The sequence below is a fragment of the Juglans microcarpa x Juglans regia genome, chromosome 3S (assembly GCF_004785595.1).
Source record: "Juglans microcarpa x Juglans regia isolate MS1-56 chromosome 3S, Jm3101_v1.0, whole genome shotgun sequence".
In the NCBI taxonomy this organism is placed as follows: Eukaryota; Viridiplantae; Streptophyta; class Magnoliopsida; order Fagales; family Juglandaceae; genus Juglans; species Juglans microcarpa x Juglans regia.
In genome coordinates, this window is record NC_054599.1 from 26,047,662 (window position 1) to 26,070,257 (window position 22,596).

Genomic DNA, 22,596 nt, shown 5'->3' on the forward strand with positions numbered 1-22,596 from the left:
ATGAAAGTTGACCGCTTTAGTCTTTAACTAATTTTGAGTGCAAATGAGGGTTTCGACAGTCTCTGGAGACAGGGAATTCTGAAAAGAACCCAAGATGCGTCCTCTAGTACTAAATGCAGGCTCCGAGGCAGTGGTGGAAATGGAGGTGACTAACACATCACGTGCTACCTCAGCAAGAACATGATAATTGGTGACATTAACCCTCCACCAATCTAAAATATCAAAATCGGGTATTTTTGTGCATACCCTACCGACAAATACCTATTTAGTTCTTATCTAAATTCCGTAAAACCATGCTCCTGAAGGTATTTGTCTAACATGATATCAAATATAATCGAGATAGTAGTAGAAGTAGAAGTAGAAGTAGAAGTAGTGCTTGGCCTCCCTTGAGCCATATTAGAACTCTCCCTACTATCCACATGAAATGTGTTATACTGCTCAATCAAGTGGCTTAACAAGAGTTTAACCTCGGCCTCTATTATATCCGTCAACTCATCTCCTTTGTAATTTTTCAACTAAAACCTCATTGACACCATTTTGTATTGTGAATCAAGTACAAAAGTAACATATATTATCAAGTTGATCCTATTCGTTCTATCCCAATACTTGTCATACTTACTTTTCATATTTATGCCCATAGTCCTAGTGATAATATCATGACTCATGCACATATCATTTAATGTATATTTAGTTGTGCAGAGTTTCTGAAAATATACATTAGTCGTCACATACAAAAAATCAGAAATGTTCAATATAACAATAAGAAATTTTCAGCAACTCTATAAAAATTTGTTCTTTTTTTCTAATCATCACTAGTGGGGTTTACGAATTCATATCCACATACATATAATAGTGTTCAAAAGCTTATTTTTGTTTTTCAGCAGTGCTCAACATCAAATATATGGAGTTCCATCTAGTAAGAACATCTAACCAAATCATCATCCCATTAATCTTTTACGTTGCCGCACAAGTGTTGAACTTGAAAAATCTTAACGGCCAAGATTTCACATATCTGACGGCATCTCTAATCCTTGTTACAAACTCATCAACATCTCTCAAACCGTCCATAACAATCAAATTCAATATATGGGCAGAACACTACATGTGAAGAAACTCGCCACCCAATATGGTATAATCACTATCTTTTATTCTCCTCCTCATGTAATCAACAGAAACAACATTAGAGGAGGTGCTATCAATAGTGATTGTCAAAGTCTTATTAATCCCACAATCATGCAACTCAAAGTCTAACACCCTCTTAATAATTTTGCTCCTATGGTTGAGAATTTGGCAAAACTTGATTATTTTCTTATGCAATCTCCAATTGCAATCAATAAAATGTACAGTAATGCACATATAGTTCATATTTTACACCGACGTCCGCATATCAGTGGTTAGACAAATTTTTTGAACATCTAACAATTTCTTTAACTGTATCTTCTCTTCATTATACAGCTTAATACAACTTTTTTTAAAGTGGTTTGGGATGGCAAAGATATTCATGGGATTGGGTAAAGATATAAACACATATAAACAAAGCTGATCATTCAAGTCAAATTTTTCTTAACATATATAAACGAAGCTTTTTATTTTTATTTTTATAATAACGAATCACATTTCATTTATTAATAGAGGATATTACAAAGTTGACTTAAAAATAAGCTACTTACAATCGTTAATAGCTTCTCAATACACTTTCGTAACTAACATGGTCTACTCCAGATAGCAAATCTCTAAAGACTTAAGTTTAAGAGATAACACAACTCTGTCCACAACAGAGTTAACAATAACTGGGTGACAAAATCTCGTACCCCAACTAAATAGAGTAGGGTGCACCACACCCCCACTATAAGCACCGTCTAAGTAGAGGGGGGACCACTCAATTCAGACTAAGGTCCGAAGACATTATTTTTTAGATTTTTATTTTTCTAAAAAATAAAGACAAGACACGAAATAAAATACATTTGGAAAGCATTGCGAAAACCAAAAAAATAATGCACAAAGAGACTGTTGTGGTGCATGCAGTACATGCGCTACTCTGGGAGGAAAATCGACGATCGATTTTGGAAGTCTCAGACTCAAAAGCCCTAGAAAAGCAGTGCATGGCGTCGGCAGAGAGCTTTCCGATGGTGCGTGAAAGTCACGCGCCGAATGTCTTCGAGAAGTTCAACCTGCACGTGTGGGCTACTCACCGTTCCGTTTGGCGCCACATTCAATAGTCTTGAAGATCGGCAGCTGGGCAACACCATAGAGGGGCGCGTGCTGGTCTATGGTCGTTGAAAAATTTCAGATCTGTGATTCTCCCTTATTTGACTTGAAAAAGTACTAAAAACACACAACGAAACACTAAGCAGAGGAGGAGGGAGGGGGAGGGGACCCCTCTATCCGGGTTTGTGGAAAGAGTTTAGAAAGAAAGGAGAGAGTTTCGGTCTAGAGAGAGAAGGGAGTTCTCCGTCATATATAAACAAACCTGGTCATGTATTATGCTTACTCCACTCCACTCCACTACTGGAAGGACACTTTCAAAAGAGTAAAGATTGACCATATATGTATGGAATTGGGTCATTTTCGACAGCTAGCTTAACTAGTAGTCCAATCTGCCTCTTTTGTCCAACAAAGTTTTAGAGCTAATAAATTTGGAAATTGGTTATGGAGATAAAAACAAAACCCTTCCTGTACAATATATAACTAATTCACTATGTATGTTTTCATGCTAATGAAAGATCGATAAATATATATATATATATAAATAAAAATAAAAAATAAAAAAAAATAAAAAAAAAAAATAAAAAGAAGAAGAAGAAGCATAAGCATACATCCATCTACACACCCAAAATAAAAGTAGACTTTCAAGTGAAAGGGGCATAGCTGTAATTCACGATGTGTACAAGAGACAACGCAAACCACAGCAAGTCAGAGACAATACCTCCTCAGACCATTTGCATATAACACATATATACTACCTACACAGTCCATCAAAGAGCCTAGAGATGATCACACATTGATGATCCAAATGTCATTGATGATCACACAGTGTGTAACACCACCATATCATAAACACGAAATTAATTAAATTATATTCTTTTTTCGATATGCTTCTTAATTATTCCATGCAATTAAATTAATGGTTGGATCATTGATGATCACACAGTGTGCAACACCACCATATCATAAACACGAAATTAATTAAATTGTATTCTTTTTTCGGTATGCTTCTTAATTATTCCATGCAATTAAATTAATGAAGAATATTTTATATATTAGCCACTATTTATCCCTATATCTCACACCTACAATTTTTTTTTTTTTTTCCATTGGATGTGCGGATGTTTTTCATAGGGTGTGGAGTGTGGGATATTGAATAATGACTGATGAAAAAAAATTTTCTAAATTAATTAGTATACAATTCTATTTAACATGAAGACAACAATCACCTAAACATAATCACACATCACAAATAAACATTGTAAAATTTAACAAATGCAAGCACCCATCCAAACCCAATTAATTTTTTTAACAGTGGGCCAAAACCCAAGCAGGAGTGAAAGTGTATTGTTAAAATCAGTAAAGAATCCAGTCGAGCATGCTCATTTGGAAAAAATTATAAAATGGGAATCTAATTTAATTGTGGGTTTACTCTTTTCCTTGTCCAAAAAGATTTGGGGGTTAAAACTAAAACCATTATACGTTCTTTTCACACTATAACAAAGACAGTACAATATTACTACTGAATCATGAGACAAATATAGATTAAAATTTCATTCCCCGGTTGTGAATATAACCAGATACTATACAAGTTTAATAAGACCCCTTTGGATACCAAAAACATCTCAACTCATCTCGTCATTACAATTTTCTCAAATTTTCACACAAAATATAATAAATAATTCAATTTTTTCAAATATCAAAATAATAATACTATTAAAAAATAATATTTTAACAATATTTTATTTAACTTTCAACTTTCATCTCATCTCATCTCATCTCATCTCACTATACAAACCACACCTAAACCACATTTTCCAAGATTTTAAGCAAAATAGACCATTAGTCGATACATCTCCAGAAAAAGAAAGCATTTATTGACCGAACCTTCGAATCAAAATAAAATGCAGAGAAAAAATCAAGCTAGAATCAAACATCTACCAATCCAACACTATTCGAACACAAGCTAAGAGATTATACAAGAATCCATGAGTTATAAAAGCTCATGACGTTGACGACAGAGTGACACAAAGTGATGACTACGGCACGAAGCAATGGAGCTTTGATTGTCAGAGGAAGAAGTGCCAGGAGGCTAGGGTTTCGATGTGAGAGAGAGAGAGAGAGAGAGGGGGGGGGGGGGGGGGGGGGGGGGGGGGGGGGGGGGGGGGGGGGGGGGGGGGGGGGAGAGCAATCCTTAAGGAGTGAAGGGTTTCTGCCCATCTGCATTTTATCTATTAGCACAAGAGCGGTGCTACTCTTTTAATATATTTAAGTATTTTTAAAAAAATAAAAAAAAAATACATCAATATATTTAAAATTACTTTTTTCATCATTCGGTAAAAAAAAAAAAAAAACACCGAGCGGTCAAACTGAGAGGTAACATTTGGGCGGCATAGTAGACTTTTCCTTAGCATAAAATGACGCCATTTTGGTTTATAAAAATGAAGCGTCGTTTTGATACTTGGAGTTTGTTTTAAAAAACCTAAGTGCACCCGAGTTTCGGACTGACCCGAACCTAATGAACAGGCCTATACAAGATTATAAAGTCTTGTGGATTTTATGATTTTTCACAAGTATGATTTTAGCTTCCCACCCCTCGATCATAATTTCATTGCTAGCCGAAGTCTACAAATCTCATCCGCTAGCAAAGCCGGCCATGTCTAGCCGAACCTAGCAAATAAGAAGATTGCCAAGAACGCCACTGGCGGCCATGGCGAGCCCCCACTTGGTGGCAGCAAAAATTAATTAAGCTTCATGCTGCACAAAAAGTGCTCGAAGTCTGAAAGGGGAGCCACAACACTGCTTTTGCTGGCAAAAGATCTCGACCTTGCCACTCCTTCCATATAGTTTGATGGGGAAATAAGTTCAAACTAGTTTCACTATCATTTTTCTTTAATTCTCGAATCCTTTTTCCGTAGGTAACTCCTTGTTTCCATTCTTATTTCTTGACATTTAACGTCCATGCAAGGCCCAATTCCAGATTACGAGGAAAAAAAAATACTTTCCAGGCACAAACTTTTCCTAACTACGTCAAACCTACCATTCAATATTAAAGCGCCACGGCCATCCCATACGGTCATACCATTCTTCTCCACATCGAACAACACTGCATATACATGACAAAGGAAGATGATAGTAGCTGAAGCACCATGCACCAAACTAGAACCAAGACTACTAGAAGGGTCAAAATCCTCTATCTGACCCGATGGGTCCAATAACGCCACCCATGTAGCCAAACCCAGAAAGATGAGCCTCAGGTGAATTGAGTTAATTGACTACTAGAACTAAGACTACGTTTGGATGTTGAGTTAAGCTGAGATGAATTGAGTTCTTTATGAATAGTTGTGAGTTGATATGGTGAAGTGAGTTTTGTGGAGCCTACCTAAGATGAATTTAGATGTGTTTAGATGTCAAGATGAATTTAAATTTATTTATAAGAAGTTAAGTAATGTTTAATGATTTAAGAGTTGTGCGTTTAAATGTTGAGTTAGACTTAAGTTTGAACTCAATTCAAATAAGTTCAACTGCTTCCACGTTTCAAACGTAGCCATGAGAAGTTGAAAAGAGAGTCGCATTTAAATCAAGGGCCTAATCGGGTTCTTCTCGACTTCAACTAAGGTCTCTTTTATGATAACGTGTCTATATATCATTGGAGGGAGTAAATGGGCTAATCACACCACATCGGATTTGTTGGTTTTCTCAAACCAAAAAAAAAAAAAAAAGGCATTAGTCAAATGAAAAATCTATATAGCAAACTATCATCTTACTCTAATTCTATTATATAAGATGTAGCACATTCATTCAATAATGATAAATATGTCACATTTTACATAATGTGATGAAAATAAGATAAGAGTATGGAATATAGCATTACGGGCCCCATTTGGATAGTGAAATTGTTTCATTTCATCATTACAACTCTTTCAAATTTTTACACAAAATATAATAAACAAAATTTTCAAATCCCAAAATAATAATAATATTATAATAATATTTTATTCAACTTTTGACTTTTATCTCAACTCACTTTCTAAATGGTACCTAAATCTTTTTTTCTATTTTTCAGTTCTTCTCAAGTTTTTCTTTCTTTTTGTTTTGTTTTGTTTTATTTGGTTCTGTTATTAATTAAATGATGAAGATAATGATAATTAAACGCAGTCAATGAGTTCCAACTCAAAACGTATTTCCTCTCCATGTAAGGTTACTTACCAAAAAAGAGTAAGTTGGAGATGAGTGGAGGTTGGAGGACCATTGCCATTGGTGTGGGTCAAATTTGAGATATTTTCCATTTTTTGATCTGTTTTTAAGAACATCCATCCTTCATGGGTTTTATGGTTACTACCTAACTTGGGAATCTAATAGCTCAAAATGTTCAGAAAGCGCATGGTTTTCATGTAGGGGTTTTCAGAAAGCTCAAAATTATATTCTCATAGAGTACACTTAATAAATTGCATAAGTGATATAATTTTATTTTAAGAGATAAATTTAAAATTTTATAATTTAAGGCCCTATTTGAATTTAGAGATAATTTCATTTCATTATTACAATTTTTACAAATTTTTACAAAAAATATAATAAATAATTTAATTTTTTCAAATCTCAAAATAAGAATAATATTAAAAAATAATATTTTATTCAACTTATCTAAAACTATCTCATCTTACTATACACACGAGCTCTAAATTTTACCATTTAAATTCTCTATCTATTGACTTTATAACATAATAATTTTAGTTTTCGAGAAGCTAATATGGGCTGTTAACATTAATTACTAAGGCTTTATTTTTTTTTATCGATGAGATAAGTTGAGATTAAAATTAAAAATTAAATAAAATATTATTAGGATATAAATTTTTAATATTATTTTTGTTTTAATATTTGAAAAAATTAAATTATTTATTTTATCTTGCATAAAAATTTAAAAAAAAATTATAATAATAAAATAAAATAAGTTAAAAATAATTGTGAAAACAAACATTTCCAAGCGTTCCAGCCATTAACATTGATCTTTGTTAAATTAAAAAAAAAAACATTCATCTTTGTTTTTAAAAATAATATTGGTAAATTAGAAAGCGCATGGTTTTTTTTCAAAAAACAAAAGAAAGCGCATGGTTTTCATGTAGGGGCCAAAACGACTCGGACCCTTTATCGAGTCTCATCCAGCGCTCGTTATTGTCCTCGTTTCGCTTCCTCTCCGAGAACCAAAAGAATAAGCTAGAGCCATGACCGACGTCGGCGGCGCCAGTATTGTCCGGCCGAACGCGCGTCGCGTGACCGCGCCAGAGGATCTGCTTGAGTTCGAGACGTCGCGGGAGGTGCAGGTGGTCACCAGCTTCGATCAGATGGGCATCAAGGACGACCTGCTCCGTGGCATCTACAATTACGGCTTCGAGAAGCCCTCGGCCATCCAGCAGCGGGCTGTGGTGCCCATACTCATCGGTCGAGACGTCATCGCCCAGGCCCAGTCCGGTACGGGCAAGACCTCCATGATCGCCCTAGCCGTTTGTCAGAAGGTTGAAACTACCACCAGAGAGTGCGTCCCTTCAAATCCCTACTCTTCTTAGAAATCCTAGAATTCATCCTATTTTCTTTTTTGTTTTAATATATGTATATAGACATGTTTCTCGTTATAGGGCTTAGGTGTGTGGCAAATTTTATTTTAGGGCAATTTTGTTCCATGGAAACTATTTTGGGGGGGTTTTATTCCCGGAATTAAATCGTCTTACGTGCCTTAATTAAGCTGTAGGGGTTGTTCTGGAGAATAAAAGTATGTGCTAGTAGTAGAGCTGTGAAACCCTTACTTTCTAGGTGCGATAATTTAGGAAAATTTTAATAGGAAGAAATAAAGGGTAAATCGTTTTGATTAAACCTTGAAGGAAAAATCTCTACTTCTAGAAAGCCTAAAATGGGAATTGGGAAGTTATGGGTGTGGCTTATGTTTTAGGGATTGAGCTTTGAAAGGGTAATTATTTAGGCGTAAAATTTTAGGTAAAGATAAATTATTGTGTATTATGTGCTCATGTTCTGTTAGATCACTTTTAAATTTTGCCACTGGATATCTCAGCTGTAAATTGTTAGAAAGGAACAAACACTTTCTAAAGAGATGAAATTTTTGGTTGTAGACATTTATTAGTAAGGTTAATTAAACGTGTTATCTAAGTCTTTCTAGAGAACCCATTAAGGTTACTTATGAGAGAGAGAGAGAGAGAGAGAGAGAACCCATTAAGGCGTGATGCTTTTCTGCTAACTCCAATGAAAGATATTCGAAATGAAGTTGATATTGTCTTGGGGGACTAATGCATTATTCGAAATGAAGTTGATATTGTCTTGGGGGACTAATGCATTATTCGAAATGAAGTTGATATTGTCTTTGATAGGCTCCAAAGCATCTCGTTTTCCCCAACCTGTCTAATTCTAAGAGAGCATAGAGTCAAGAATAGAAGAAGGGATTTTATCTCCCAATCTTGTACCCCTTGGAAAACACCGCTACCCATTAAGGAGACCATTTTAGGACTATAAGTTGTCTACCACTGATGCATCCTTATTTCTATCATTGTTGAATAGGTCTGGGAAGGTCCTTTTATAAGGTTGCTTGCCACACCATAGATTATGCGAGAAAACTTCATCTTTGTTCCACCCCCCACCTCATATTTGGTGTACCTAGAGAATTCACCACGAAAAAATGAACATGCCATCTGCAAATAATAGGTGTGAGATAAAAAAATTTCCTCATTGCGGACCCCCACTGAGAACCCTCATTCACCAGTGCTGAGATTATTCTAGAATCCTAGAGGGAGAAGTATGATGTAAAAAACCAACCTTTTCAGAGAATGTCTTGGGTCACTTTGAAATGATGTAGTTGGTTTGTTTACTCCTGATGAGGACACGAGACTTCACTAGATACAGTTATTATTGCATGGTGTTAGGATTGTTCGTTTCTTTTACTTATCAGAAAAAAAAAAAATATTGTTCATTTCTATAAGTGTCTCCAAGAGCTGATGATATGTTGCCTTTTGTTTCATTTTATATTGAGGCTGCTTTATGATGGTATTGATGCTTTATCACTTTCTTTACTTGTAAAAAAATGACGGTATTGGTGCTTTAAAAAAATTATTAAACAGGGTCCAGGCCTTGATCTTGTCACCAACAAGGGAATTGGCTGCTCAGACAGAGAAGGTTATATTGGCAATCGGTAATTACATAAATATTCAAGCACATGCATGCATTGGAGGCAAGAGTGTGGGTGAAGATATCAGAAAGCTAGAACATGGAGTTCATGTGGTATCTGGAACTCCAGGCAGAGTCTGTGACATGATTAAGAGGAGAACACTGCGAACTAGAAATATCAAATTATTAGTTCTTGTGAGTTCCCGACTTGTCCCCGCAGCATCAATATTATACAGATGATTTGTTTTTTAATGTTCTGTGTATAGGAGCTTCGTGGGGATTAGATTTTGATTTGTTTGATGCTTCAACAGGATGAATCTGATGAGATGTTAAGCAGAGGGTTCAAGGATCAGATTTATGATCTGTATAGATATCTCCCACCAGAGCTTCAGGTTCTCTCTTTCTCTCTCCCTCCACCTCCCAAAAAGGGGTTAACAAAAATTTACAAATTTTTCAAATTAATTAAGTGTTTCTTATATACAATGCATAATTTATGATCTGTACGGACCGATTGTTAACATATGGATTTCTTGCTGTCCATCAATATATATATATACATATACAATATATATGGATTGCTTTCTGCAACGTCTTCTAATTGTACATTTAGTAATAGCAGGAACAAAAGTGGATGTAGGGTTTAATGCTGGGAAAACAGAAGGAAGAGAAAAAATAGTTGGTTTGGGAAATAATTCTCCAGCACCATCTGTGGTGATGGACCTTAGATTCTACGAGGATATTTTAGTAGTGGTTTGATGTGAAAAACAGGTAGCACTCGATATGGTGTTATATAATAGGACTTCTGGTAGGAATTTAAGGATTTATGGGTTAAAATCAAAGTTCCAGGTCTGGTTTTGCTGCAGACTGCAGATTTTATCTACTTCCAAATTTGAAAAAGAAGCAAAAGAAGGAAGTGTTGCCTTGGTAATCACAGGTAGGTATAGGTTTCCTAGCAATTGCACCTGAGTTTGACACTCTGACTACTGAATTAGGGTTGAAACTTAGTCAAACTACATGAAAAGATTCAACAGCGATTTAATGAGTGAGTAATACTAATGAAACTTAGACCTATGGACTACAACTATAGAAAATTCAAGCAATCTGGTACTTAAGAAATGTCCATGAGTTTACCTATATATATATATATAAAAAAAAATCCACGAGTTTATAAGACTTCAGAAATTTTTCGGCTTCATATTCTTTTTCCTGTAAAAAAATAAGACTTACGAAAATGAGTAAAGCTAGTAGAGTACTGTATCAACTTAGAAAAATAAAAGAAGAATATTATGCTCAATTATGTGGCTGGGAAACTTCACAACTTCAAAATGTGAAGCATCTTTTAGATTTTTTTTTGCTCCTTCGACTTGCTTATTTGTAGAGTTATTGTAGCATAAATTAGTAGATGAGGGACTACTGAAATTTGTTTCCTTAATTACTGGAATTTCGACTTGTCTACCTCATTTTGAGGTGTGATTAATTATGCCAAATATTTTCAAGGATCTGCAAGCACTGCATTGATAGTTTCCTTTTCCAACATTCACGTGGCTGTAAATCTTTGTAACATTACACAGTTAGAGATAAAAGTAATTGTACATTGCTTCCTAAGTAGTATCTTGCAAGGTTCTCAAGACACTGTCATTTTGGTACTGAAATTTGTATGCTGTTATTGTAGGTTGTCTTGATTTCTGCTACCCTTCCTCATGAAATTTTGGAGATGACAAACAAGTTTATGACAGATCCTATTCGCATACTTGTGAAACGTGATGAATTGACTCTGGAAGTACGAAATATTAGCTGGTTTTTATTGCGGATCTAGAATTCGATACAAGTTCTTCTTGCCCGTACAAATCTGGAGTTTGATAAAAGTTTTCCTTCTCTTTCCTTTCTATGATTACAGGGCATCAAGCAGTTTTTCGTTGCAGTTGAAAGGGAAGAGTGGAAGTTTGATACTCTCTGTGATCTTTATGACACTCTTACAATCACCCAAGCTGTTATATTCTGCAACACTAAGCGAAAGGTAATAGTATTATTCATGAATTTATGGATTCAAGTTGTAAGAGTGGTGTCTTTCCTAGTTTTAAGAATATATAAAAAAAAAAAAAAAAATCAAATGCTCTGAAGACTCATTCCTGTTAGGTTTTCAGTTTACTCAGTGATATTCTTGGCCTTATCCTTGTTCGCATAAGTATGGCTTTATACAAGTCCAAACGGCTACAACAAACAATACCTGGCACATATCTGATTCTGGACCATTGTGTAAATAATTGTTCTGATATATGAGAATAATTGCCCCAAATCCCTTTGTAAAAAACTTGTCTTGTCTTTTGCTTTGGGCCTTTTTGAGAGTAAGATTCTCTTTACACTTCATTAGAGAATTTTATAATCCCTCTTTTCCCTTTTTGCTTAGCGAGTAAAGTGCATTTGTGGGTAATTATATGTCTTTCCATTTGCGGCTCCTGTTTTCATCGTTGCTTCATGGCTCTTGTGTACTGGTCAATGAATCTATTATAATACTTGTACACTCTTGGAACAGGTGGATTGGCTAACTGAAAAGATGCGTAGCAATAACTTCACTGTTTCATCAATGCATGGAGACATGCCTCAAAAGGAAAGAGATGCGATTATGGCAGAATTTCGGGCTGGTCAAACCCGTGTCTTAATAACGACAGATGTTTGGGCTCGGGGGCTTGATGTTCAACAGGCAAGCTGTCCAGTTTTTTTTCTTTTTTTTTTTAATCTATGATGACATGATTTTTGATATTCTGCAACAAGCTCTTACTTTTTGGTTTTGGGTGGGGTGGTGGTGGTGGTAAAGAATAGATCTTAAGTTGCTACTTTGAAAAATATCAGCAATCAATTTCTATCTAAAGAGGTGAAATGACTACATGCTGCCCAAGTAGACCATGCTAATTTGTTGGAGACATTTACCAATTTATATTTGAATGGCTGGTGATTCCTGATATTGGGAGTACAGAAATGTTTGCGATATCTAAAATAGATGTTTGACTTATAAAAAAAAAAAAAATAGACGTTGGGGATTTCTTTGGGTACTTGGGATCAAAACTTGCCATATGCTTGTGGTGCCAAACTTGTTTCTGTTGTTGTGTATTTATATGTGCATGCACTTGAACAGAAAATATATAGGGTTTTGGGAAATAATTTTCCAAGAAGTTTATAAATTGTATAGTATGCATTTTGTCCTCTGTGACAAAAGATCATGATTCTTTGTAGGTTTTTTACTCGTTAAGTTGTCTGTTTCATTGCTGATGGTCACATGGCCTTGTGCATTTGAGCTTCCATAGCTATGGTATACGTTAGTTTTATTTTTCAGAATGAATTGTGGTGTTTATGCTTTTCTGTTCATGCTCTCTTCATTTTTCTCCTGTCAGGTTTCCTTGGTGATCAATTATGACCTTCCAAACAATCGTGAGCTATACATTCATCGCATTGGTCGTTCTGGTCGTTTTGGAAGAAAGGTACTATTATTATTGTTGTGTTGTGGATAAGCTTATATATTGATGCTGTTGCATGGCCTTTGTTTAAGAAGTTGATTATATCTACTATATTATAATAAGTGGCTATCTAACTGTAAATGGTAACTTTTGTTTCAATTTTTTTTAAATAAAAAATTAATAATATTTTATTATTATATAGAGAGTAAATAGATAATCCAATATGGATGCAGATCAATGCTCATACTTTGCTGAAGTTTAGTTTTTTTTTTAATCTTTATTTGTTGTCTTTCTTTAACCTTGTATTTTATTTTCGCAAACAAATAAGCTATTGAATTTTTTACTTTTTTTATTTTATTTAAATCATTATGTCAGGTGCATCTCAGGGCTAACGCACCCGGGGCCGTACCCTAGTATATATATATATTTCTTACTTATAAAAAAAAGGTATATATATTACTTCTGGTGCATGAAAGATTTCAATACACATCTTGTTGCCTCTAAGGTGCAAAACCCAACTCAGTAACAACATATTATTTCTGACTGCAAAATCATACAAATAGTTAAAACTTAGAAGTGCAACTAAATGTAAGGTCTCTCAACTTGTTTAAAATTAGAAATAGAAAGTTCATTGGAAATACAGATTTTGAGTAGAAATAGAAATCTCATTGCATTACCAAAGCAATATTTTCAACCAAGAAGTATTTTTGCTACTGATAAAAAAAAAAAAAAAAAACTGTGCAAGTATTTTTTATCATTTCATATTCGTCTTGTTTGTTTCCATTTGTGTCATTCTTATTCATGTCGTGGTAACTACTCTGCTAGGTAATGTTCTTGTATATTCATTATCTTTCTCAATTTCTCTCCCTTTTATGGTATTGTCTGTCAGCTAGAGTCAGCTAGGGATCGTGAAATTGTGATTGTCATTGAATTGGCCTTTTGATGGTTGCAGGGTGTTGCAATAAACTTTGTCAAAAGCGATGATATTAAAATTCTAAGAGACATAGAGCAGTATTACAGTACTCAAATCGATGAAATGCCAATGAATGTTGCTGATCTGATATAAAGACTTGCCGGACATCTTGTGTGTGGTGCATAAGAGTTGTGGTTTGACATAATTTTCTTTGCGATGGTTTGTACACAATGGGACCTTGAGACTGACAGACAACATTCTCTAGGTGGTTCTGTGGAAAGATACATAAATTAGGGTTGCATTCTGTCTGATAAGATTATGTGATTGAGATTTTCCGCAGTAATGCTCGGATTGTATGGGTTTCTTGTGATGGCAATGGATATTTTGGAGTAGCTCTCTCTCTCTCTCTCTCTCTCTCTCTTCCCGTGTTGTTTTGAATATTGCTTGTAGTCCAGGTATGTTTTATTCTATTGTGGTCTTTGACACTCGGAAAAGAAAATCCAGTCTTCATGCTTTATGTTTTTGGGTAAATATTTAATAATATTTTAGTCAATTTTCAACTTTTATCCCATCTCGAGACCTTAATCCTTGCTTTTGATTGGTGCAGAAGAATGATGAATGCTTTTGAGGAGGGTATAGATGAGATGAAGGGGAGGAGCTAATTAAGCTAATCATATGATTAATATCTATCGATAGATAATATCCATTTCTAGTGAAACGACGTGGGATGAGATGAAGTGGCCATTGAGTTTGAATTAAATTTCCTAATCCAACAAAGAAATCACTACTCTAGATGTATACTTTTTATATAAATGATTTCCTCTTATCACAAAACTGAATATAAACCAAACTCAATCTTATTATTATTACATACACAAGAAACTCCACGAAACTTGGGTGGTCCGTTGTTTGCTATAAATCATAACCCGCCTAAAGCTCCGGCAACTAGAAAAGCAGTGGTTGTGAGAAAAATATGTAGTTATTTTTATATAATTTTTTTGTAGTTAAAATATTTTTTATAAAAAATATCAGCCGAAGAAAATGAAAACGTTTGGTGAATAATAATAATAATAATAAGTAAGAACATAAAGCCTGTTCCTTTCCTTTTCCTCCAGGTCTTTTAGATAACTTCTACAATCTTGAAAGTCGATGATTTGTCATACTTACCTTCTTTCTGCACAATTTGATATTTTCGCATGAAGTGAACAAAGGCATGCAATCCTGTCAAACTATCGAAGAAAACTCGGACATTTTTCCTAACTGGAACACGCCTCATACCTTCCAATTCTAGTTGCTGCCTTCTTTCTCTTTCGCGGCTTCGGAAGCACCCATCCGGACATGAAGCAACAGCTGACAGTAAGAACAAAACCACTTGCAGCTCCGACTCCAAACTGCCAGCCAAAGATTTTCATCTTTTTCTCTCTCGAAGAATGAGTCGGAGTTTTTTTAGATTCACAAGTACAGACCGCACGACACAGACCGTTGTTTCCTTCAAAGCTTCTATCTGGGAAAGTATCGAACTGACCTCCTTTTGGGACTTCCCCATACAACTGATTATATGATACGTCAAAAGCCGACAGAAAGCTAAGTTTTAATAGAGAATGAGGTATTTCTCCTGACAGTTTATTATGAGACAAATCCAAAATCTCCAAGTTTGTCATTGCTGATAAACTTCCTGGAATACTTCCCGACAGATTATTCTCTTTCAGCTTCAAAACATGCAGCTTCTGCAGATCTCCAAAACATGGGCAGATTGGTCCCTCGAGCATGTTTTTGCTCAGGTCTAAAGTTGGTCGAAGGCCTGAAATCTGCTTATAGCTCAACCTTTGCCCACTTGCTGCACGAGTGTAGTAGAAAAGTTGAAAACTTGTGAAAGGCTCTTCTAATGAGATATCCCCGCTTTTGAGGCGCTGTATTTCTGTCAAGCTCTTTGGTATCTCGCCATTGAAAGAATTATTTGACAAATCCAAGTAAAACAGAGATTCAAACTTTCCAAACCAGGACGGAATTCTTCCACCCAAATGATTCCACGCTAAATCCAAAAGCTGTAACTTGGTGCAACTCCTCAACCATTGTGGGATCGAACCTCTGAGTCTACAGTTGGCAAAAACTAGACCCCTGAGGTTCTGGAATTGCAGATTCCCACTATCAGGCATTTCTTCATCATAAAAGTTCTTCGTAAGGAATAGCATACTTAGGTTCGTGCAGTGTTGCAGAATCTCAAGAGCTGATGATATATTTTCAAGACTGTTGTTTGAGAGTGAGAGAACTGCAAGGGCGTCGAGATTCTTAAAATTGTTGGGAAGTTCACCTTTTAGATTGTTGCGGGCAAGATTAAGCGCAGTCAATCTACGGCAGAAGGATAGACTATCAGGAATTGGACCGTGGAACAGATTAGAACCAAGATCTAGGGAGACGAGGTTTTTCATTGCAGAACAATTGAGATTGATTGGACCACTCATAGAGTTGTTGTTCAAGATGAGCATTTGAAGTGATGGCGAGTTCACAACCGAAATAGGCAAACGACCGATGAATTGATTTGAGGAAGCTGAGAACTGCTCAAGTCTTGTAAGGCTCCCAAAAGCATCCGGAAGAATTCCAGAAAACAAATTAGAGGAAATATCCAGTTTCTCAAGGTTGGAAAGGTTGGCAATTCCATTCTTCAGCAGCCTGGAAATCCTATTATCCTGAATATGCAGTTCACGAAGATTTTGCAGCTGGAAGATACTATCAGGCAAACTTCCTGATAAATAATTCCCACGAAGGTAGAGATGATGAAGAGAGGTACAATTTGCCAAATCCTTTGGAATTTCCCCAGCAAAATCATTAAAGCTTACGTCTATGACCTCTAAATTTTGCAGTCTAAACAAATCAGCAGGAAGGGAACCGCTTAGAAAATTTTGAGAGAGATTTAGGAATCTCAACTGATCAAGGTCTGCCAAGGATTCACAGATCTTCCCCTCGAGTCTTTTGCTATTAAGTTCCAAGCCAACTACCCTTCTGCCAGAAACAGTGGAATTATCACAAGTGACACCAGTCCAATTGCAGCAATCAGGAGAGGCCACGCTGTTCCACGCAGCAATCACTGATCCTAAGCAACTGGAGAAACCCGACAATGCTTTAAGGTCATTTGAATTGCATGCCAGGCTACTGGAGCTTGAGATCGAATCCTCGAAACGGAAGGCCAATAAAAGGAAGGACAGAAAGAAACGTCGGAAGCCCATTGTAGGCGAGTCGCCGAGTAAAAAAGTGATTTTGAGAGAGAGAGAGAGAGAGAGAGAAGTTTCTACAAGAGGGTTTGAAAGCCCATTTTTCTTTTCTCCTTTTTTTCTTTCCTGTTCATCTCTTAATTTTCTTCAATCCCATCTGCTTCTTCCACTGGGTTTCAGATGAGAAGGACACGAAAGGCCAAAGGACTGCAGAAGTAAAGCGGTAACCATATGACAAGGACATGAAAGTCTGTAATAGTCGCCACAAATGACTAACAATTATTTTACTCTTTAATGCCACTTGATTTTCAACAGTTGCAATCTTTTTGACCAAGTCTCGCTATAAGCTTTTGTGGAGCCAACCAGGTGGTACTGCTTGACGACGATCCTGCCCGATATATACGAATGTAGTAGTGTGAGGAAGCTGGCGTGAAGACAGATGAAAGCTGGGCAAAACGTAGTCAATGTTTTTGTGTTCAGAGTCCAGACCCTTCCCTTCTTTCAACATCAACGACAGTCACTTGAATTGAATCAATATCTTGAGGACCAAGTCTACACAAACTGATCCCTTGAGAATAGGATTCCATTTCACTCCCATTTTTGTAGATTAGCGTTGTCTCGAAATTCAGGCACGAGGCCATGCTCAGATGTGAACACTGCTAATCATATTGTCAAAGGAGTTTTTTAAAGGTAACATTTATCGTTTAACGATTCCTGTTGACAATATGAAATACTGCAGTACTAAAAATAACCTCCTCCTGACTTTTTCTCTTACCCCCGGTCCCCCGACGACCTAACCCACCTCCAAGGGCAAAGGAAGGGGGGGGAGTCAAGGGGGCACACATGCTTTTACCTACTCTCTATATTTTTCTATGCCAAATTGCTAATAAAGTAAGGATGATGCTTGACATGCTTAGCCGATTTTACCAATTTCCCTGCCACTCAATTTCTTGGAAAGGTCAGTAAGTATTGATCTAGCTCAGCCTCCACATATGTATAATTCGACTATTTTCTGCAGCCAAGAACTTTCAATTGTCTAGTGCTATTCAAAAGCTTATTGGATTTCTGAAAATAGCATCAATAATTTGACTGCCTATGTGTATGCATTATGCACCAACCTTCATCCCATAGTAGATTAATTGTGTTTAGGTAGTGAAGTATTTTCAGGTATTTTATGAATAGTAGTGAAAAAGTAAAGATAGAATATTGAATAATAGTGAAAAGTATATGAAAATTAATAATAAAATAATGAATATTAGTGAGGTATTCTGATGTATTCTCAGTACCAGGATATCCAGCCACAAGATTTTTGCTTGGGTTCCCTTAACTAGTTCAAAAGGCTAGAATATCAAAAATATCATTTAACAATGAAACATTCAAGTCACCAAATGGCATTCAGTGAAAATGCTGAAGAATGGGAGAGGATATATTCCAAGGCTTCTCAACTACATTCATTCACCGAAGCACTTAATCAATCATGCATGCTTAATTAGTGCTATTATACTAATTCAATCGTAAAACAGAGCTCAAGCTCATTAAAATAACTACTAAAAATGAAAAGTTTCTTCGAGATAAAAATTGCGAGCTCAAGAATGTCCTCAACGGGATAACGTACACCAGGGAAAGACCATTTACTTGCGTTGTAACTGAAAATCAATAGAGGCCCAAAAACTTCCACCAAAATCCTCCAACTACTCCCCAGATGGTGGCATTCGTAAGAGCCATTATGAAGCCCATTTTGAATACGTCGGGAAGGTCAACGTAACCAGCTGTTGAAGAACAATAAAAATCTAATTAGACATCACACTGCAATAGATTTTAAAAGGACAAGAGAAATAATAAATGTTCAAATAAAGAAGAATGAAAGAATATTGACATCTTCAAATAATTTATGATCATCAATCATAGCAATAATCAGAACAAATAAAACCTTCTATTTTCCATCACTAACGAACCGAATGGCAGAAAGTAAAACCCTCCAAAAGAAATGGTAGAAATGAGAAACTGAAACTATAGATCAGAAGGATAACTGAAATGAAAGAAGACGAACCCTCATCTAAAAGCAAGGATGAATGAATAATGTATGCATGACCGTATAAAAGAGTCGCACCTCCATAGTATACAGCAGCCTGACCGCTGCTATAATGTGTAATAGCACCGAAAAGATTAGTGTTGTAAGCCAGAGCCAGAGCTGCCAACATGCCAGGAACCCCCGCTGCCAAGTGCATTGCAAGGAATGCAGAGTATAAAGCTCCAACATGACCTGTTTGACTTGCAAAGAGGTAGTGGATCAAGAAGTAAGATGCCTGAAGAATGCCAAATGCCGCTGACCAACTTAGAGAGAGAGACTGGAGGGACTTGGCCACACTATCAGACATCCAGGCGACGATACCAAGGTTTGTTAATTGTCCAGCCATACCCACTAGAACCGCAAACCAAGCTAAGGTATCCCATGCTGATTTTTCACTTAAGCAATCCTCCCAATTCAGGACTCCCAGCAAAAGGAGTATTGATAAGCCTATCATTGCACCTACAACACTTGCTATACCAAGAGCATCTCTACAGACCAATAAAATAGTGGTTATTCAGAAGCCTAACAGGACAAAAAAGATTTGAATAGAAACCACAACTTGCAAACATAATGAGTTGAGAACTGTGATCTAAAAAAAATATTATATATAGCACATCTATATATATAAGAAGAAATATAATGATTATTATTGGTAATACCATCACATTCAAACAAAAGCTCCAAAAATGGATCAAATATAGAACATATTTCCGTGCAGCATTAGGGAAATTGATCGACACACTCCTTTTTTTTTTTTTTTTTTTTTTATGTCGGGGAACGTCTCCAAGGCAGGGCTCTTCGGACCCACCCCTACAGAGTAAACTCCGGTCCCGTGCACTGCACCTTTGGAAGTTTCCTTACACGGAACTGGTTAAATCGCTAGCTTTTCACCAGGGGGTGTGGCCCCTAGAGATTATTTGCACCCAAGGGGATTTGAACCTTGGACATGGGGGGAGCGTACCCCCAAGTCCAGGGCCTTTACCACTTGAGCCAACCCCTAGGGGTTCATTCCAAAATATACTAGAGATTATTACTCATGTGATCAGAGGGCACTGTCATGTTGATTTAAGACAACCCACATTTCAACCTTTCACTTCTGATATTCTGAAATCAAACCATGGGACTCCCCAAATCGTTAAACAAAAATGTGCAGAATACGTAGCATATTTTTTTACTACTATCGCGTGGAACTTTCTGAAAGGTATCAAGCTCAGTGAATGGTTTCACACGCTCATCACAATATTTCATTTTCAAATGAAGTGGAACAAGGTCAAGGGCTATAAAAATAAATGGAGACTTCAACTCTCCGTCATTGGTTAATTGATATATACTACTTATTAGATGATACTTGCATTAAACAGCACAAAGGCCTACTACATACCCAAAGACCCACAAAGAGACTGCAAGAAGCATTGTACCAACCATTGCCCACTCATTTCTGGTGACAGGGCCCATGTTCTCCAGTTTCTTTGCAGCCATGGCAGGGGCATCTGGTGTATCTTTGGCTTCAGGAGGATATAGCTTGTATAAGATTAATGGAGTAGCTAGGAGACAGACAAGTGCTGGCAAACTAGCAGCCTTCAACCAAGAAATCCAGGGGCTTTTAATGACCACCCCTAGCTCCTCGGCTAATTTGAGGCAGAGCAGGTTTTGAGCTGCAGCAGTTAGGAAAAGAGCACTAGAGTTACAAGCAGACTGTCACGCACACGTTAGTAATGCATTAGTCACCGAGTTGTCACATGATAACAAAACTACCAGGAAGATGGAACGACACACATTCATAAATCATAACGGAACAGGGTATAATATGCCTAAATGCTGAAAAAAACAAGTGCAGAAATCCTCCAATGCACCTCCATCTGTCCCAGGAAGACAGAGTAATTAAAAAATAGAGGTATCCGGTAAAAAGACAATCTCATAATCAACCCTCTATAATGAAATATATAAATATGAACATGCCTGAATGTTCCTTTATTCTCCAAGTGATCTATTATCTAAAAAGCGTTTTCAAATATGAAAATAAGTAAATATTATCTATGGTAGCACTAAAATCATCATTTTTTTAGGCAATACAAAATAAATAATATCAATTTGAATGAACGCCATCTGATGAATACATGATATCACTTAATAATGCAAACAAATGCGGGAATTTGTGTTTTCTATCTTCCAATATCGGTATCGATTAAAAAGCAGTAAGAAAAACGTACTACATTTCTTGTGATCATTATCTATACAGTAACAATATCCGTTCAACCTGAAATTGGGACTGAATGAGATAAGACCCGAGCTTTCTTGCCGAGGGATCCCCCGGTTTGCTCCCTGCTGAAAGCGACAGGGATTTGATTATTGGCAAGAACACGCCACCAGCCCTCGCGGTGGTGCTCGGCATTGCCGGCGCGATAAGAACCTCGCTAATCGTCAAGCCGTATGACAACCCCAAGGTACTTTTCCCCAACCACTTGACGAAATAGGTGGCGATCCTATCCCCCAACCCGGTCTTCACAAAACCGCGGGCGAAGAAGAAGGATATGACAATCAGCCAGATGACCTCGTTGGTGAACGCGGCAAAGGCGCTGGAGAAGGTCAGCGTTTTGGTGACGATGGAGGAGGTGAGGCCGAGGAAAGCCCAAGCGCCGACGGGCAATGGGCTCAAGACGAGGCCGGCGACGGTGGAGAGGAAGATAGAGAGTAATTGCCAGGCCTGGGGAGTGACTTGTGGTGGTTTGGGGACGAGGAAGCGGACAATGAGGCCGATGGAGATTGAGATTATGAACGGGATGGGTTTGGCACCTTGAGGAGGAGGAGGAGGAGGCGGAGATGGGTTTGTGGTTTTGGAGGAAGAGGAGGCGTGAATTGGTGAGAGACGCGATTTAAGGAGGGAAGGCTTTGGGACAGTGGGAAAGGAAGAGGATGAGAAGGTGGAGAAGGAGGAGGAGGAATATCGGAGGGTTGGAAGGAAAGGTGGGGATTTGGAGATGGGGCGGGAGCGGTGGAGGAGGAAGGAAGTGCGGGAGGGGAGAGAGAAGGATGGGGAGATAGAATGCAGTGCAAAGCTCTCCATTTGTTTACCCAAAAAGCAGAGAGCTTTGGTAGTGGTTGCGGGATGGGGGTGGAGAAGAGTGCACTGCAGAGCAGATTGAGACTGAGAGAGAGAGAGAGAGAGAGAGAGAGAGCTTCCGAAAGGAGAGGGGGAAGACAGCGGTATTACTGTTACATACAATCAGGGTGCGTGCAGGCTTTGTGAGGAAGGAAATCAAATCTATGGAAGGAGCATATACAATACTGACAAAAATAAGAAGCAGCAGAAACTCGTTTTATGAGGTGGTGCTGTATTTGCTGTATACGAAACTGAAGGGTCAATAAAGAATCAAGATATGAATTTGATAGGGGAATGGTCATCTGTGTTTGGTTGGCCATAGTAGATTTGGATTGACATCAGCTATTTTGTGGGTGCCAACTCTCAAACCAAATCATAAAATTAAAACTTCGTTTAGATGTTGAGTTGAGTTGAGTTGATAAAATATTATTGAAATATTATTTTTTAATATTATTATTATTTTAAAATTTAAAAAATTA

The 22,596-nt window shown here is 37.0% G+C and overlaps 3 protein-coding genes across 4 annotated transcripts; 1 reads left to right on the forward strand and 2 right to left on the reverse strand.

Moving 5' to 3' along the window:
* The first annotated feature begins 7,203 nt into the window (after nucleotides 1–7,203).
* LOC121258571 (eukaryotic initiation factor 4A-3) lies at nucleotides 7,204–14,129 on the forward strand. Its single transcript, XM_041160107.1, has 8 exons — nucleotides 7,204–7,738; nucleotides 9,327–9,567; nucleotides 9,684–9,764; nucleotides 11,045–11,152; nucleotides 11,270–11,389; nucleotides 11,906–12,073; nucleotides 12,762–12,848; nucleotides 13,777–14,129. The coding sequence occupies exons 1-8, from the start codon at nucleotides 7,428–7,430 to the stop codon at nucleotides 13,888–13,890; spliced, it is 1,230 nt and encodes a 409-aa protein (XP_041016041.1). The 5' UTR covers nucleotides 7,204–7,427; the 3' UTR covers nucleotides 13,891–14,129.
* A 682-nt stretch (nucleotides 14,130–14,811) lies between these two features.
* LOC121258569 (phytosulfokine receptor 1-like) lies at nucleotides 14,812–17,142 on the reverse strand. Its single transcript, XM_041160104.1, has one exon. It carries the CDS (start codon nucleotides 16,959–16,961, stop codon nucleotides 14,994–14,996), a length of 1,968 nt encoding a protein of 655 aa, XP_041016038.1. The 5' UTR covers nucleotides 16,962–17,142; the 3' UTR covers nucleotides 14,812–14,993.
* A 1,209-nt stretch (nucleotides 17,143–18,351) lies between these two features.
* LOC121258570 (dicarboxylate transporter 2.1, chloroplastic-like) lies at nucleotides 18,352–22,334 on the reverse strand. 2 transcript variants are annotated; one of them, XM_041160106.1, is made up of 5 exons: nucleotides 22,214–22,334; nucleotides 21,275–22,178; nucleotides 20,399–20,712; nucleotides 19,057–19,505; nucleotides 18,352–18,715 (listed from the first exon to the last, which is right to left on the reverse strand). In XM_041160106.1, exons 2-5 carry the CDS (start codon nucleotides 22,079–22,081, stop codon nucleotides 18,600–18,602), a joined length of 1,686 nt encoding a protein of 561 aa, XP_041016040.1. In that variant the 5' UTR covers nucleotides 22,082–22,178; nucleotides 22,214–22,334; the 3' UTR covers nucleotides 18,352–18,599. The 2 variants fall into 2 exon arrangements, with proteins under 2 accessions (XP_041016040.1, XP_041016039.1); XM_041160105.1 differs by having other exon boundaries at nucleotides 21,275–22,168; nucleotides 22,204–22,334.
* Between the last annotated feature and the right edge of the window lie 262 nt (nucleotides 22,335–22,596).

Coding starts and splice junctions, on each gene's coding strand:
- LOC121258570 (XM_041160106.1), bottom strand. CDS start 22,081: ATGGAGAGCTTTGCACTGCATTCTATCTCCCCATCCTTCTCTCTCCCC. Junction 19,506..20,398: donor GTCTCTTTGTGGGTCTTTGG/GTATGTAGTAGG, acceptor ATTGGTCTGTAG/AGATGCTCTTGGTATAGCAA. Junction 18,716..19,056: donor GGCTGCTGTATACTATGGAG/GTGCGACTCTTT, acceptor GTTCTTCAACAG/CTGGTTACGTTGACCTTCCC.
- LOC121258571 (XM_041160107.1), top strand. CDS start 7,428: ATGACCGACGTCGGCGGCGCCAGTATTGTCCGGCCGAACGCGCGTCGC. Junction 9,765..11,044: donor ATCTCCCACCAGAGCTTCAG/GTTCTCTCTTTC, acceptor CTGTTATTGTAG/GTTGTCTTGATTTCTGCTAC. Junction 12,074..12,761: donor GGGGGCTTGATGTTCAACAG/GCAAGCTGTCCA, acceptor TTCTCCTGTCAG/GTTTCCTTGGTGATCAATTA.
- LOC121258569 (XM_041160104.1), bottom strand. CDS start 16,961: ATGGGCTTCCGACGTTTCTTTCTGTCCTTCCTTTTATTGGCCTTCCGT.